This window comes from Centrocercus urophasianus, unplaced genomic scaffold (assembly GCF_019232065.1).
Source record: "Centrocercus urophasianus isolate 14NV4802_14NV808 unplaced genomic scaffold, USGS_Curo_1.0 seq_68, whole genome shotgun sequence".
NCBI lineage: Eukaryota > Metazoa > Chordata > Aves > Galliformes > Phasianidae > Centrocercus > Centrocercus urophasianus.
Window position 1 is genome coordinate 168,673 of NW_024885288.1, and position 17,977 is coordinate 186,649.

Genomic DNA, 17,977 nt, shown 5'->3' on the forward strand with positions numbered 1-17,977 from the left:
AAGTGCCTTCCTTGTGAGCAGGGCAGGGGCGAACAGGATGTGAAGGCTGTAGGGCAGAAGGAACGGCTGTTGGTCGGAGCTGGGGGTGGGAGGAGGCCGATCTTTGGGAAATTAAAGTCAGTGAATTGTTGGCAGTGAATCAAAGCCATTTAAATAGAGATGTGGTGTTGGGATTCCTTCCTTATTGCTGAGTGTTGCTATCTGATGGATGGTATTAGGTAAGTCACTGTTTTTCTAAAGATGCATTTTTTTGCTGCACAGCTCAGAAAAATAATCTTTCTTATAAAAGAATTGGCAAATAAACGTCTTCAAAAGAACATAACTGCAGTTTAAGTAAAGGCCTGAATTTTGGAGCTCTTTTTTTTTTCCCATCGCAGCTGTGGTAATTAAGGCCAAGCGCCAACTACTTTTTTTTTTTTTCCTTTTATGAATCAAGTTGAAAGCTGAAATTCTGAAATGTACTTTGTGAGGCTACGTAACTGATCAGCACTTTAAAAAACAACAAAAAACAGGCAGCAGAAGCAAAAGATTAAACACATACCCTAATGAACTTTAGTCAGTGGTGACAGCAAAGACCAGAAATTGTAAATGTAACCACTGAAGTACAACCTTGAAGAGTTTCGTCCAGAAACTGCAATTATGTGAAATAATAAGCCTGGCAGAAGAGGGTAAGTGTGAGATATTTTTGTTTGAGGAAGGATTGTAGGCCTGTACAAACAATATTACAGAATTTCTAGGGGAACATAATTAGTTCTGCATGCCGTAGTCTATATGCAAATGGTGCTTAAAATGTCTTCTCATCACATAACTGCAAGCTACTCACATCTACAGTAACATAAATGTTACTAGAGCTATAACTGTTTGTAATTAAAATGTCAGTTTTGACAGAGTGTTTGGGTGTTGAAGTCTTCCAAAATTGTTGTCAGAATCTATTTTCAATAATAAAGTCTATTGGTTATATTAATTTTTCTCTTTTAACGTGACATAATAGGAACATTTGTTTTTCTTCAGGGTTGTTATGTGCATGCTTAATAAAAGCAGGTTAATTGAATCAAAGTGCAGACCCTGTGTGTGCTACTGCTCAGCTGAGAGCACCAGGCAGCAGAGAATACAAACAAGGAAAAGGGTCCCTTCTCGCTCAGTGGTGTGACCCCACCTGAGCATTCAGCTGCTTTTGATCAACATCTGAATCTACGTGATTCCTTTTTGAGTCGTTCTTTTGGGCCGCTAAATTATGCTTCCTTCTATCTGGTTTAAAACTGTTTGCTTAATTTTTCTGTTTGCTTAAATTTTGACTACCTATTCTATATTTTACGAGTAGAAATGAGTAAATCATTTCTTCAGTCTCATTTTTTCCCTCCCCTTTTTTCTCCTCCTGGGTACGCTTTTGTCAACCGTCGTAATTTAAGTAGTTCCTCTTCACGTGAAAATCATTCTGTAGTTCTGATCAGTGTTGCTGCGTTTGTTTGTACTTTTAAATATATATATATATTTTTTTTTTTTAAAGGAGAAATGCACACAGATATGTGCATTAGCAAGATGCACAGTGATCTTTTCATCTGGTTTGTAAAGCTGGTCTTAATAATGGTACTGGTAATAATGGTAATTATTAAATGGTAACTGGTAATAGTGATACGTTTCCATCTTTCAATCTTTTGGTGTTGAGCCTATATATTCTTAAAGCCTTATTTGCATATGACTTCGTATTATCCCAGCTTTCCTTTCCTCTGAATAATGGACAGCCGGTAGTGCGTTCTGTGTTAACTGTAGAACTTGGGACGCTCTTAAGGTTTGGGTGCACAGCAGAGGCAGAACGTTGGACGGTGACATCGTTGCCCAGCGATACGTGCGGGGCGGGCGGGGCAGAGCAGAGGCGGCTTCCCAACCGAACTCGGGCGGATGGAGCCGGCAACGGAACGAGCGGCGCGGCTCCTCCTCCGCCACACCCGGCACTGCAGGAAGAGGAACAGCCTCGCCCAGCTCCCGGCCGGCCCCGGACCAGCACAGCGCTATGGCGGCGGAGGAGGTGGACGGCTTGGGCGTGTCCCGGCCGCACTACGGCTGTGAGTACCGGGGGGCCCGGGCTCGGCTCTGGGAATCGGCGGCGCCGCCGCTAGGACACATCCCGACCGGCGACGCCCAGCCCGGCTTGCGCGGTCCGTCCCTTCCCGGGACCGCCACTGGGCGCGGAGGCTCCGGCGGGGGGAGCGGGGAGCCTCGTTCCCTGGGGCAGCGCGGCGCGACGAGCCTCCCGCGGGGCGGGTGCCGTGGGTCGCGCGAACTCGCCCGAGCTCGATGGGTCTCTCGCGGGCGGTAGAGAAGAGCAGCGGGAGAAGGCGGAGGACGGGCGGGCCGTCGCTGGCCGCCTGCGTGAGGCTCGCTCGCGTGTGTCGTGGGCGCGCTGCGCGCCTCGCCCAACATGTCCGCCGCGGGGAGGGGATGCGGCGGGGCGGGGGCTGCGCTGATGGAGCGATCTCGGCAGAAGGGCGCGGCGGGCCGCTGCCGTGGCGGGCCGACCGCTGCCTGTTTCGGCAGCGGTCCTTCGCCTACCATCCGAATTGATCTGATGCGTCCAGGTAGAACGCCTTCGTCTCCTCGAAAATGGAGGAGCTTGCTCTGGAGAGGGGGCTTCGATTCGATGTTTCTGTGGTGTGTGGTCGCTTGTGCAAGACGTCACGTCAAAAGCGAGCAAAGATGGAGCAGGCGCCGTGCGGCGGATGGGAGATGGCGAAAGCGGCGGTCGGGGCGCGGCCGCAGGTGGGGTCTGCGGGAGGGGCGGGGGCGGCAGCGCTGCTCCTCGCTCGGGGGCGGTACCGCGTGGCGTGAGGCCGTTGTCAGCTCTTGTAACTTTGGGAAAGGCTGAAGTAATGGGAAGAATGTGTGCGGGTACCTCAGACGGCTTTCTGAGACGTCCTGGCGGTTCTTACCAAGGCTTTGCTTGATCTCAAATGCTGTGGTTGGTATCTGATCCACTGTTTTTGTTTGGTGGAGGTATTTCAGGTGTAAGCTAACCTTTGACTAACTACGATACAAGGTGTTTCCCATTTGTCACGTTCATCCATTAAACTTTAAAAAAAAAAAAAAAGTGGCTTTTTCAACATGAGAGCATGGCAGAGGTACTTAGCAGTAAGTGGAAGATTTAGGCATATAACTGTAGGATTTTGATCCAAAGATGATACGATACGCAGGTTGTGGATCTAAATTATCCTCCAGGTGATGGCTGAGAGGAGCATTTCTGTTATTTTAGGGATGAAATACAACAGTATAGAAGGAATTACATGGTGTAAAAATATGCAGCTGTCCTTTAATCTTTGACTGCCAAAATCAGTATGCAGGTGGAGAGAGATGTGTCACTGATGTGCTTCTGAGAAAGAGAAAGGCAAAGCTAGAATGAAATGGTTTCAGAGAAATTGGCAGATGAGGAAAAGTTGAATCAAAGTCAGATTGAGAAATCAGGGAAGATGGAGAACTTATGCAATGAGGGTGGAAGGATAAGGAAACCATGTCTCTTGTTATTTGCAAAGCACACGTGTATTTGTTTCTTCATTTTTCTAAGACAAATAATGCCTGGGATGAGTTCTTGTGAGGAAGGTAGGATATGATTTGTGATGTTGTATGGGAACTGCTGAGTCACAGCTGACCCATGATTGAGCACCTGGGGAAAGGAGCGGTCAGCCCTGGGAGCACAGGTGAAGGCAATTCAGCTGTAGGACAGGAAGGGGTGCAGCCTGACTGCCACCTCTCTTAGAGCTCATTTAAGGGCTGGCTGCTGCTGTGGAAGGATCTCTTTCTGGAGATCCCTCCTTGGTGAAGCTTTTCCCTGTGAACCTGGAATCTTCTGATGCGGGTGAGCAATCTTCTTCCCTTCCTTTATGGCACCATAGAATTGTGCCAGTACTTCCATCATCCCACCTTTGTTGTGATGCCTTTTCCACTGTGTTGATCTGTCCGGTTGCTGCAGATGTTCAGTCTTTTTCTGTCTGAGAGTATTTATTTGACTACTTGCAGCTGTCTTGGATAATGAAAGGTTAACAGCAGAGGAAATGGACGAAAGACGGCGCCAGAATGTAGCCTATGAATACCTTTGTCATCTGGAGGAAGCAAAGAGGTAAGAATAAGGGGGTTTCAAATGCCTGGAACTTTTAAAGTCATGATATTTTGTAAGGGGAGTAATTTGGATGCAGCTTACCTCCTATGTGTTTCTACATTCGTTGTGTTTTTAAAAAACAAAACAAAACCCAAAAACTGAACTCTGTGATCCTCCAGACTGTTTTTCTGCCAAAAAATAAAAATAAAAATAAAAAAAATCTATGCCTAGTAGAAGTTCTTGTTATGCTTATCTTACATGCTCTTAAATATTTTTTTTTATTTATTCGTTTAATTACTTGTGATAAGGACTTCACTGCTATAGTGTTTTGGTATTCTCAGTGCTGAAAGGTTCCTACTATTACCTAACTTGTATTTGCCTTGGTGTAGTATTACCTTACTACCTGCTTATGGATATGAAGAACAGATTATTCTCTTTCACTTATCTGCAGCCTTTTACACATTTTTATTTGTAACCTGACTTTTCTTCTCTTATTCTTCTCTTAAACTGGAAACCCAATACTTTCATATTTCTCCTTGGGTCCTGTTTAATAGACCTGTGGTCCTTTTTCCATGGATTTTTCTGACTTCTCTCAACTCCGTGTCGTTTTGGAAGTGCAGTGCCAAAACAGAAGCTTTCAAACTGAGGCATTGATGCTCACGCTTACAAGAGCCCAATTATTGCGTTGTGGACTCTGATAGAAGTGCTGACATCGTACATTCCAACATGGTATCTACATTTTTGTAATGATGTCAAGTGGTAGAGTTGTGCTGAGTTGCCATCTATCACGGAGTTGGCCAGATCAATCTACGTCCGTGACAGGGGCACCAGGCCTCTGCCCTCCCCCGCACCCCAGTCCCACAGAAATGGGAAGGAAGGAAGGGAGGAAAAGAACAGCAGCAACAATCTATGGAGGAAAAATTATTTTACTATAATATCGAAATACAAGATAACACAATAGATACAATTTAATTGAAATTGAGATTAATAAATCAGACAAGATGAGAGAGAGTTCCCGGGACCGAGTCAAACCTGGCGAAGGCTGCCCAGAGAGTTTGTGATTGCCCCGTCCTCAGAGGTGTTCAAGACCAGGTTGAATGGGTCCCTGGGCAGCCTGGTTAAGTGGATGGCAATCCCGCCCAGGCAGGGGTTTGGAACTGTGGGGGTTTTAAGGTCCTTCCAACACTAACTGTTAAGAGGAACTATAATAGCACCATTAACAGGAGGAAATAAGATATGATAAAGTCTGTTGTTATGAGGAAAGTCAAAGCTCTGTTATTGAAAGTCAGACCACAAAAGTGTGTGTGCCTTTTCTGCTTTTGTAGTAAGGTAGGGTAAAATATGTAGGCCAGGAGCGTAGACTTCATGACAAAATTGTAAGAGGGTCAGCTAGAGGAGCTTGAATCAGCCATAGAGTCTTAAATAACTTCATGGGATCAGATGGGCTTCATCCTGAGATGCTGAGGGAGCTGGCAGGGGTGATTGCTGAGCAGCTCGTGCCATCTACCACTGCTCCTGATTATCTGGAGAGGTCCCAGAGGACTGGAGGCTTGCTGATGTGACTCCTATCTATACGAACAGCCTTAAGGAGGACTCGGGGATCTTACAGGCCTGTCAGCCTGACTTCAGTACCAGGGAAACTTATGGAGCAGATCATCTTGGGGGAGATGATGCGGCACGTGCATGGCGCCCAGGCAATCAGGCCTAGCCAGCACAGGCTTGTGAAAGGCAGGTTGTGCTTGATCAACCTCATCTCCTACGACTGGATGACCAGCCTGATAGATGAGGGTAAGGCTGTTGATGTAGTCTATCTAGACTTCAGCAAAGCCTTTGACATAGTCTCTCATAGTATTCTCCTGGGGAAACTGGCTGCCTGTGGCCTGGGCAGGTATACTCTTCTTTGGGTAAGCGACTGGCTAGAGGGCCGTGCCCAGTAGGTAGTGGTTAATGGAGCTAAGTCCAGCTGGCGACCTGTTATGAGTGGTGTCCCCCAGGGGTCGGTACTGGGGCCCATCCTGTTTAATATCTTTATTGATGATCTGGATGAAGGGATTGAGTGCGCCCTCAGTAAGTTTGCAGATGACACCAAGCTGGGAGGTGGTATTGATCTGCCTGAGGGTAGGGCGGCCCTTCAGAGGGATTTAGACAGGCTGGATCACTGGGCTGAGGTGAATGGGATGAGGTTCAACAAGGCCGAATGCCGGGTCCTGCACTTTGGGCACAACAACCCCCTGCAGCGTTATAGGACTGGGGATGAGCGGCTGGACGAGTGTGAGAAGGAAAGGGACCTGGGGGTGTTGGTTGATGCTCAGCTGAAAATGAGCCCACAGTGTGCCCAGGTGGCCAAGAGGGCCGACGGCATCCTGGCCTGCATTAGAAATGGTGTGGCCAGCAGGAGCAGGGAGGTGAGCATCCCCTGTACTCAGCACTGGTGAGGCCGCACCTCGAGTACTGTGTTGAGTTTTGGGCCCTTCACTACAAAAAAGAAAATGCCCTGGAGTGTGTCCAGAGCAGAGTAGCGAAGATGATGAGGGGTCTGGAGCACAAGTCTTATGAGGAATGGCTGAGGGAGCTGGGATTGTTTAGTTTGGAGAAGAGGATGCTCAGGGGAGACCTCGTTGCACTGTACAATTTCTTGAAGGAAGGTTGTGATGAGGAGGGATTTGTCCTCTTCTTCCAGGCAACAAACAGGACCTGAGGAAATGGCTCAAAGTTGTACCAGCGGAGGTTTAGGTTAGACATAAGGAAGAACTTTTTCTCTTAGTGGTCAGGCACTGGAATGGCTGCACAGGGAGGTGGTGGAGTCGCCGTCCCTGGCAGTGGTCAAGAGGCGCCTGGATGAGGAGCTGCGAGATCTGGTTTAGTGCTTGTGGTAGCAATGGTAATGGGAGGATGATGATCTTGCAGGTTGTTTCCAAACGTATGATTCTATGAACTACCAAACCTTTTGTTAAAATTGAATAAAAAGATACTTGTTAGGTGAGCCTATGTTTGAGAAGAAAATTTAAGTGAGTTACAAAGACAGGTTGGCTACTGTATGTAGACCAGCAGCAGCTAAATCGTGGGCTGGAGGAAGAATATGATGGGGAGATGGTATCTTAACTTCTGAAGCACTGACTGCTGGGCTCTGCGCTTAACATTTTTTATGGAGCATTACTGTTATCTTAGTGACTCGGATTGTCTGATAGTGCTGTACCGATGTTCAGCCTCTAATGCTAAATAAATACTGTGCTGGAGAGTGATTTAGTAGTAGTAGCATGGAACTTAGCATGGAGTTATGTTTACAAATTGGAATTGTACTTTGTTCTTCTTGCACTTCCAGGTGGATGGAGGCCTGTCTGAATGAGGAGCTTCCTCCCACAACAGAACTGGAAGAAGGATTGAGAAATGGTGTCTACTTGGCCAAACTTGGAAACTTTTTCTCCCCCAAGGTGGTTTCTGTGAAGAAAATCTACGATAGGGAGCAGACTAGATACAAGGTGAGAGCTGCTGGCTGTGGATATTGGCTTAGGTAGACCTCAAATAGGAAAATGTGCAGATAGAGGTGTGGCCTGAATAAACAGAAAGTTCTTTTATATTAATATTAACTGAGAAGCGGGTCCAAAGAAGGGCCACGAAGATGAGTGAAGGGCTGCAGCACCTCCTCTGTGAGGACAGGCTGTAAGAACAGGGGCTCTTTAGCCTGGAGAAGATTCCGGGAGACCTTATAGCAGCATTCCAGTACCTGAAAGGGGCCTGCAGGAAAGAGGGACTCTTTATTAGGTCATGTAATGACAGGATGAGGGGCAATGGCTTTAAACTGGAAGAGGGTAGATTTAGGTTAGGTATCAACAAGAAATTCTTTACTGTGAGGATGGTGAGACCCTGGAATAGGTTGCCCAGTGAGGCTGTGGGTGCTCTCTTCCTGGGAGCATTCAGGGCCAGGCTGGATGGGGCTGTGAGCAACCTGGTCTGGAGAGAGATGTCCCTGCCTATCGCAGGGGGTTTGGAACTAGGTGATCTTAAAGGTCCCTTCCTAATCAAACCACTCTGTGATTCTATGCGAAACATCTTTGTTTGAGAATATCGGGTAAGTGAGGGCTGTGGACTCTTTATGTCTGATCTTACAGCTGTGAAAGAACTTGTGGTGTTATAAATAAGCATTGTAATTGTATATATAGAAGAGTTCTGACACGTTTTTTTTTTCTTTGGGTGTACTGTTTTTTTTTCACTGTATTATCAGCTGTGATATTTTGCATGTCCTCTTCTTTCTGCCTATTTTTGTTTCAGGCAACTGGTCTCCACTTCCGGCACACTGATAATGTAATTCAGTGGCTAAATGCCATGGCTGAGATTGGCCTTCCTAAGGTAATTTCTGTGTTGTATGTGCAGACTGGTATGTAATCTCAAAAATAACTGTATGTTCTGTGGGAGTATTTCCTGTTGCACTAAAACCAGCAGAGTTCATGTGGCTTTTTCATTCTTTGGATTTGCATTTGTATAGATTTTCTATCTAAGAACTTGATGAAATCTTCCATCCTGCCTTGAGTGAGAATGATTGGGAGCATAATAGCTACTTCTTCTCTTCCATGCTACAAACCTTGCATACTGTGTACAAGTATGTTGTTTGTACTCTGCATTCTATTGCACAGTATCTGAGCTGCAGTTAGATTGTGGCAGTTTTTCTGAAATCTATATTAAAAGAAGCAGTGCAACAGAAAACTGTTAGCTCGCAATTTGTTCAGATTAACTTAAAAGCTTCGTTGGCAAATTTGAAATAGGCTTCAGGTATGGCTTAAATATAAATTATTGGCCCTATATCTCAGAGGAGTTTAATAAACACGGTTGCCTGAAAATACATGGGCCTTGGTAGTGTTATGTGGGCACATGAAGGAAGGGGAATGCACTTTCATGCATGTAGAACTTGGGCAGGAAAGTAGGAGCTTTGGTTTGGATGAAAGATTTAAAAAAAAAAAAAAGTGTGAATTTACGCAGGAGATGTGCTAGGCTTAGAGAAGCATGAAAAGTTTTGGTTTTATAGATTGTTTAATTAGTGTACTGCAGAAAATTTGGTCTTAGCACAGTTAGGACATCTGATTATGTAGTGGATGTATTGTTCAGCTTGCTAATTTTGTTTTATCTTCAGATATTCTACCCAGAAACTACTGATATCTACGATCGCAAGAACATGCCGCGCTGTATCTACTGTATTCATGCACTCAGGTAAGGCATGCGAGGCAGAAATCTCCAGTTCCTTCTGAAATCTGCCTGGAAAGCTGAACGGTGAGGGAAAGAAGGCTGGGCTGAAGGGTGAATGGGGACTAGCAGAGCTGTTGTAGATCTTCGCTCCAATCTTAACATAGGACGGCTTAGGTTTGAAGAGACCTTAAATATCATCTAGTTCCAATCCTGCCACGGGCTGGTTGCCCCCCCACTGTATAAGACTGCCCAGGGCCCCATCTGACTTGGCCTTGAATGCCTTCAGGGATGGGCATCCACAACGTTCTCCAGCCAACCTTTTCTAGCATCTCACCACCCTATGATAAAGAATTTCTTCCTATTATCTAGTGTTTGTTTTTTATGTCACAGAAAGATAGAATCTTTTGAGTTGGAAGGGCCCCTTGAAGTCTTACTAGTCCAATTCTCCTGCAGGAGAACAGGGATGACTACAGCTAAATCAGGTTGCTCTGAGCCTGGTGTGAACATCTCCAAGGACAGAGCTTCCAGCATCTCTCAGGGCAACCTGTTCCAGTGCCTCAGCACCCTTACTGTAAAAAGAAAAAACCAAACAAGTCCCACCATGCCTTTTCCTTATATCTCACCTAAGTCTACCTTCTTTAAGTTTGAAATCATTTCCCCTTCTCCTACCACAACAGATCCTGCTAAAGAGTCTAGCCCTTTCCTCCTTACAGCCTCCCTTTAAATACTGAAATATAAATGCAGGAAATTTAGATATTGCGTGTTGAGGTAATGTAGAAATGTGAAATTGTCTGTTGTTTATTTTCCATGCAGTTAAAATGGAGTTCCATCTGAGGCACAGGTTTTTGGTTTTTTTTTTTTTTTTTAGTAATTTATTTTTAATGATCAGATACTTTACTAGAGGGTACAGGTCCATGAGCTGTGCTGAGCCATCTTGACAGACAAGTAGAGAACTTGCTTCTCTTTCCCCAGTCCCAGTTGTCTTAGCTTTGTATCAGTTCCATTTTCCACCAAGCTTCTTTGTTAATCAGATTAATTCACTGAAATTACAGCGGGGAAAAAAATGACCAAGTGAATGTGCTTACATCATATTAGTAAGTGACATCACCTTATGAGCAAGTCAAGTGCAGCTGAGGAGGGAAGGAGACAGGAGGATCAGCTTGTACCTTATTGGTAGTTGTGAGCTGTTAAATGGGTTGGTATGCTGGAATGGTTCCTTTGATATTTTTCTCTCTTAAATTGTGATATCTTAAAATTAACCATGAAGAAAAATTAGTCTTTCTCATTGCTTATTTTCTTTTATAGCCTGTACCTGTTCAAATTGGGTCTTGCCCCCCAAATTCAGGATTTATATGGGAAGGTGGACTTCACAGGTAAAAAAATAAAAATAAAAAAATGAAGTTTGTACCAGTATGCACTGCCTTTATTTCAGCTGTAGGGGATATTGTCTAGATCAATGAAAGGATTGTTAATGTTGGTTTTTCCCAAATGCAAATTAAATTAGATACTAATGGTTGTGAAGAGTTCCAGAAGTTAAAGTGGAAGGTTTGTTTTGGGTGCTTATTAGCCAGGTTGTTAAATAGTCATTGGTTCGCTACCGTTATCTTCACAAATAACAGCCCCTTAGTTTTTCACTTCTGTTGAAAGATGTTTTGGTGTCACCTTTATCCCTTGGGAGAGGTTTCACTTCAGTGCTTGGTAAGCAGTTCTGGTCTCCTTTAAGAGTTTAAAGCAGAGCTGTGTTTGCCCACACAGATGCCTCCTCAAGGTTTCAGTTGCTTGATTGTTGCAGAAGTGCCTGATTTGTGTGTTTCGTGTTGGAGAGATTACTATCTGAAGACATACCTGATTTAAAAGCTTTGTTTTCCTGCACAGCATTTACTAATTGTACCTACGAAAGGCTAAACTTAAATGGCGCTGCTTTTGGGTTATTTGGGGTTTATCAGCAGCATGTCTCCATATTCTTCATCCTCTTTTCTGCAGGAGAAAAAAAAACAAACATACATTGTTTGGGCATTTTCCTGACCTGTTTGCCACCATCTTTGAAGCACCTCATAATAATGGAGTGTGTTTCTAGATTTTTGAGTTACGTGATGTTTTCTCATGGGAAAGAATGCAGAATACTTACGTATGAGTTTCTGGGATAAGTACAAATTTTAGGAAGGAGTGCAAAATGACAGCAGTTTCTGTTTATTTTGCTTACTTTTACAGAGTTGTACTCAAAGTATAAATGAAACAATGGTATTTACTGTAGTTACTCCAGCCTTTCCTGTAGCCACAGCTAATATTGTGGAACTGGTTCCTAGTGTATTATAGATTGTGCAACGCTTTTTTTTTTAATATATGTTTCAGAGGAAGAAATCAGTAATATGAGGCTTGAACTGGAGAAGTACGGCATACAGATGCCTGCCTTCAGCAAGATTGGAGGAATTCTAGCAAATGAGCTCTCTGTGGATGAAGCAGCATGTAGGTTTCATTTTCATGTGATTATTCAGACCAAAATATTGTATACTAAGTGTCTGTTTTTATGTCCCTCGCTGTAAGAAAATACAAACCTTCTGGAAGACGAAAGAGGATTGATGTGCACCCGCCCCACTGATTAGGTTAGCTGACATATACTACTGGGAAGTAGGCCACATTTTTTGTCAGGAGCACCAAACCCTGCTGCTTTTGCTTTCTAGTTAACTTTCAGATAATTTTTCACTTTTCAGTCAAGTTCTCAATGTGTAACAGGACTGTTAGGTTTGTGAGTGACTAACGGGCTTCTTTTTCAGTACATGCTGCTGTCATTGCCATTAATGAGGCAATTGACCACCAGGTTCCAGCTGACACTCTTGTGGCAATGAAGAACCCTAATGCCATGCTAATCAATCTTGATGATCACTTGGAATCTACTTACCAAGACACTCTCTACAGAGCAAAAAAAGACAAGATGGAGAATGCTAAAAACAGGGTAAGTAAATGTTTTTAAACTAGGTATTTGTTCGTATTGCAATTTTATGTTGTAGTTTTAGGGGAATGCTGAGTGAATGTATTACAGTCCTGTGAGAGTAGTATTAGGGGGATTTATTCCTGCTGATATTCTAATATTGGTCCCCGTAATCTGTTTTCCTATTGTAGAAGACAGGCAGCAGCACTTGCATTACTGTATTCAGCTCTCTGAATTATGGGTTGCATATGTACATGCAGCATTCATATCATCCTTTATACTTCGGGAATTTTCAATATTGATATATTTTTACAACAATGAAATGGTCAGAATAACCAACTGACCCTCAGAAAGATTCCAGGTAATTTTAGAATACTGTATAACAAATACTCTACATATATTGTTGGCTTTCCACGTTCTGAAGCTCTGTGTGTTTATATAGAGCCTGTAAACTGGATTAAGGTGTTTCTGTACTGTTTGAATTGGAGTTTGTGTAGTTCTAGGACTTTTTGCATATTTAGGGCACAGGTGAACTCCCTCTCTCACAGCTCTGTATAGGTGGTGATGGTCACCAACTCTTTCCATGACAGGATCATAAAACTTTGTGAAGATGAAGGAGTTTTATTCATTTTTATTTCAGATTTCCTCAGAAAATTCAGAAAGAGAGAGAGATGTATATGAAGAACTTCTGACTCAAGCTGAGATTCAGGGAAACATCAATAAAGTGAACAGTAGGTATCGTGCTAAAATAATAGTTCTGATCAAAAGCATTGTTTAAAATGATACCTGTGCTCCTCCTTGCTTTCAGTATCAAGCAGAAAGCTTCTGGAGTGCTAACATAAATGGAAGGCAGCTGTTCTGTTGTGGGTTTTTGTTTTTTTTTTTTTGAACACGTTACCCATATGTATGTAGTTGTAAGCTGCATTTATTTTGACTTCTGCTGCCCTTCCTTAAGAGAATGGATTGTCTGTGTTGCTGCTGGAGCTGCACTGCTGTTCTCCTATCCCACTGAGTAACTCATGTTATGTCCATCCTCCAGCCTCTCGTTAAAGTAGTGCTTTGCAATTGGCTTTGGAAATCTTCCATTCAGATTACATGCCTAATTTGACAACCATTAGATCTAAGACTGCTTCTGAGCAGTAGGTTATATAGGTGATGGGACTTATTCTTTTAATGTTTCTCTGAAAATTCTGCTTTACTGTTGCTAGCATCTGCAGCCATATCCAAGATTGGCCTCGCTTTAGAACAAGGAGATGCGTTAGCTCTGTATGAAGCTTTAGCAACACCAGCCCTGGGACTCCGAGGATTGCTACGAGAAAATTGCGACTGGTATTTCAAGCAGTTTTTGAGTGATAGACAACAGAAACAGGAGGTATGCAAAAGCCTGAATCACTGTGATTGTTGATTTACATTTTTATTTATTTCCCTTTCACCATCTCATTGTCCTTTGCGTGCTAATTGCTTGCAGTATACATGCATAACAGTTTAGTGTTGCTTTGGAAAAGCTTTATAGACATAAGCATACATTAAACATTGGTTAGTTTTCATCTCTGCATATGAAAGGCCAGTATAATGCTTATACATATAGGTAGGTATATGTAATTAAAATACTTTGAGTGAACTTTAAATTATATATAGAGCTGTACAATAAAGGCACGTATTTTCTCTTATTTTACTATTTTCAGCGCTCAGACAATGTGAATATTTGTGTTTTATAAGTAACTGTTGGATAAGCACTATACTATTTTCACTGTGGAAAATCCTGTCCATAATCAAGGTTGACATTAGCTTTTCATTTCAAGCCAACTCTTCGGTAGATTTTAGGTGCAGGTTGCTTAAGTATGCTACATAAAAAATTCATGTAGTAGATTTTAAAAAACAGTGTTGTCTCAGTTATTACAATGTCATCCACAATAATGGGGGAAAATAGGGTGCTATGAAGGTGGTTACTTCTGTGTGAATTATATTTTGAAAAGGTGCACCCAAGCAGAGATGTAAGGTATTGTGTGCCTTCAGACCCAAGAAAAATGTGGACAAATTAGTTGTACAGTTCCAGCAAACTAGATCTTGGGCATTGTGGTGGATGCATATGTACATTTTGGGTGTAAAACACTGTGACTTGGTTGCATTACTGTGACTAATTGAAGTGCCTTAAGGAAAGGCTGTTTTCTTCTGTTTGTTTATTCCTTTTGCTGAGCTATTTGCACTGAATGAGCTGATGTTGTTTCACTCTCCCTGGTTTTTTTTTTCCTCAGGCTGGCATTGCAGGTCTTCTGCAGAAGGAGGATTTACAGTTGGGAGTGGATGCTGCTAACAAAGCAGCACAACAATATCAGCAAAGTAAGGAGTGGCAAAAATGATAGCGACAAAGTATCTGTGGGATGTGATCAGGAGGATGAGAAAGCACAATATTTGCGTTCACATGAGGTTATAGCAGGGCTATCTCAGACCATCATGGATGTTCTTTAAGTAGTTTGAGGCTACTGAAACATGGAAAATAATCATGACAGCTGGCTCTGTCTTCTATCAAGCTCTTAAAAATACTGCTTGAGATAACAGCAAATGAGATGAAATGCTGAGCAGCGTGGAGCTTGTGTCCACCTTAAATAATTTTCCTAGGCAGTTTGTGTTAGATTTTGTTCTATGGACTGTGACAGAAATCTGGATTGCTCCGTGAGGTGTTAAAACTAGCTTACTGTTGACTACTGACATAAGGCTTACTTGATTTGAGCTATGGAACTTTCAGCTTTTTTTTTAATGGCTGTTTCTAGGTATCAGATAGCAAATAAAATGTAGATCACAGTGGCTGGATTTTTTTTTTTTTTACTCAGGTGCTTCTGACACCATGCAAAACTCTCTTCTGGAGAAAGTTCCAGAAGCTTTCAGTGTTTAATTCTGGCTGTACAATAGCAATTAGTTCAATTTAGATCACATCAAAAGAAAGCTGATAGGGATCTGGTTACAGGTGGTTGAAATGACAAGAGGGAGATGGTGCAGGTGTAGGAACTAGGAGGTTACCTTCAGAGAACCAGTAAGGTACTTTGTACTGCTTGATGTTTATTACCCATTTGTGCTGTGTGAAAGTGAAAACACTGTAGGGTGTAGAGGACACTGTAGAATGCCTGGTACTGCCTTGACCAGTGATAGATACTGGAAAGAAAAGTTGTTATGAATTACCTATGAAAAACATTGGCAGTTCTGAGGCTTCTTATTGGCAGAAGTTGGTGAGAAAGTCCTCTGATAATCAGACAAAAGGTAAACTGGTTTAAAAATGAGTCTTACTTTAAAGAGGGCCTTGTGTAGTCTGGTAATGCAGGACTAGTTGGGTAAACAAATGATTGGAAAACCTGTAGGGGAATTAGGTTCTGTGTTTTTTAGGTTAGGGTTCTTACTATTGAATACAGTACAAGTGCTTGCATGACTGGGAGCCCAACTGTCTGCTGCCGTTGTTGTCATGCTGCCTCTTTGATGTGCTGCCTCTTCAAACTGCTAGGGCTGGCAGCAGTGACCAGAATTAATGCTGCAATTAGAATGGGTGATGCAGAGAAGACTGTGGCAGAAATGATGAACCCAGAGGCCCAGCTACCAGAGGTTTATGCATTTGCTGCTGATCTTTATCAAAAGGAGCTGGCCACCTTGCAGCAACAAAGCCATGATGTAAGTAATACATTCTTATTTCTGTAAATTGATATGGATCATCAAATCTGCCTTGTCTGTTTCACTAAATGTGCCTGTCTTGAGTGTTGGTAGAACTGCCTTTATGCTTAGTCTGTTCTGACGGGATGCTTAATCTTGAAGTTTTGAGCTACTCGGCACTGTGAGATTCTGTTTGAATCTCTTGGTGCTCTAGCAGTAGTTTTGAAGAGCAAGTGTAATTGATCTGTATTCCCCTTTGTATGCAGGGTAACCTCACCCATGCAGAATTATCTGTTGCTGTAGAGATGCTCTCTTCTGTGGCTGTGATTAATAGGGCTTTGGATTCAGGGGATGTGAGTACAGTATGGAGACAACTGAGCAATCCTGTCACAGGTCTGACAAACATTGAGGCTGAGAACTGTCAGAGGTGAGTGTTTTGAAGGTTCATGTCTGTCTTTGATATTGCTTACGTTCACGAGAGGTTCGGTTTTCTTCCCCTTATACTTCAGGTTCTTTCACTGCTTACTCCAATATTAATTTATTCTCTCTCGGTTCTTGCATCTCGTCTTTGCCTTCACCATTTCTTACTAATCTGCTCTGAGTGCCGTCTCTCAGACCTTTATCAAGGTTTCACAACAAAGCTATGTTGTGGCCCTACGAGGTTCTCAATTGCACTAGGCCAGCTCCTGCCCTGTGTTTCTTGTCTGAAAGTGTCATGTGGTGTTTTAGTGCTTTTCTTGATTGCTTTGCACTGGAGCTGACCGCCTTGCTCACGGTCTTTTGTCTTTTTCCTATTCCTTCTTTCTTTTGTATATGTCAGTTTTAACCCTTGTGTTACTTCTTCCATTTTGTGTTTAGTTCTCATTGCTGTCTTGTGTGTTCCCTGGCCAGTTTTTCATGACATGATACTTCCTGGTTTTGACTTTTGTTCTTTGACAGATATATTGATGATCTGATGAAGCTGAAAGCTCAGATGCGTGCAGAAGAAAATGACTTTATCACGTGGAATGATATCCAGTCATGTGTGGATCGTGTGAACTTAGCTGTGCATGAAGAACATGAAAGTAAGTTTTGCTTGATCAGTGCTAGACTGATCCTAGATCATAAGGTGTGCTAAAAGTAGGTGCATGCCAATGAACAATCTTGTTGCTGGATTCATATAGCCTGAGATAGTTGCCTTTTGCCACTGCTTCTTGTGTAGCTGAGTTGCCCTGGAAAGGCTATCATCTAGAGAGGCTTAAATGTTATGTCAGAGCCTGGAATCTTGACTGACTTGCTTCCTGGCTCTCCAAATAGACACGGGCTTCCTGTGTGGCTTCAGTTCCTCTGATCACGTGACCCAAACAAGTGCACGCCATGTGCATGCGTGCACCAAAGCACTGGTTTTGCAGCCTTGTATTTGTGAGGCGTCACAGCAGAAGCCTGGAAGTTCATGTAATCCTGCTCCTTGTTTCTTGTAACACTCCTATATACAACAATAGGGACAACAGAAAACCCAAACCAGCAACCATAAAATGCAGAAAATCTTATAATGACATAAGTTGACATCTTGTGACATAGTTTTGATAGGAAACTTTTGAATTCTTTCACCTGCTAGTGTTTCATAGAATGGCCTGGGTTGGGAAGGACCATAGTGATCGTCTAGTTTCAGCCCCCCTGCTGTGTGCAGGTCGCCAACCACCGGACCAAGCTGCCCAGAGCCACATCCAGCGTGGCCTCGAGTGCCTCCAGGGATGGGGCATCCACAGCCACCTTGGGCAACCTGTTCCAGTGCAACTATGTTCAGTTTCTTGTGTGCCCCTGTGCATGGATACTTCTTATCTAGTGTCTGAGGAAGTCCTGAAGCCATAGCGACATGTACCCTTCTACTGTCCTGCAACTTGGTTTCAAAGTCAAGAATGCTTTCTAATGAGGAGCTGTAACATATTGTTGTTTCACGGAGTAGTCTTTTTCTGGACCTGTTGGCTAATTAATCAAGGATAATTACTGCTTGTCCTCTGTGCCCTTTCCTGAGTCAAAAGTTGCTATGTGTGTTTTCCTTTGTTCTTCATGAGATGGAGTAGTGTCAACCGTAGTGTGTGTGTTTTTGTAAGAAAGGTCTTTCTTTTCCTACTTTCCCCCAGCACTCATGGGGAGAGCAGCATGCC

At 43.2% G+C, this 17,977-nt stretch overlaps 1 protein-coding gene across 1 annotated transcript; it reads left to right on the forward strand.

Moving 5' to 3' along the window:
- Positions 1–1,981: 1,981 nt before the first annotated feature.
- On the forward strand, positions 1,982–16,894 carry LOC122170356 (ras GTPase-activating-like protein IQGAP1; the record flags this gene model as incomplete). The annotated part of the gene is made up of 14 exons (XM_042837117.1): positions 1,982–2,063; positions 4,009–4,108; positions 7,410–7,566; positions 8,357–8,434; positions 9,213–9,289; positions 10,571–10,638; positions 11,618–11,731; positions 12,040–12,218; positions 12,835–12,925; positions 13,403–13,566; positions 14,450–14,534; positions 15,688–15,851; positions 16,097–16,257; positions 16,770–16,894. Coding segments are annotated over exons 1-14 (1,615 nt in total), but the record flags the coding sequence as incomplete, so codon positions are not given.
- Positions 16,895–17,977: the final 1,083 nt, after the last annotated feature.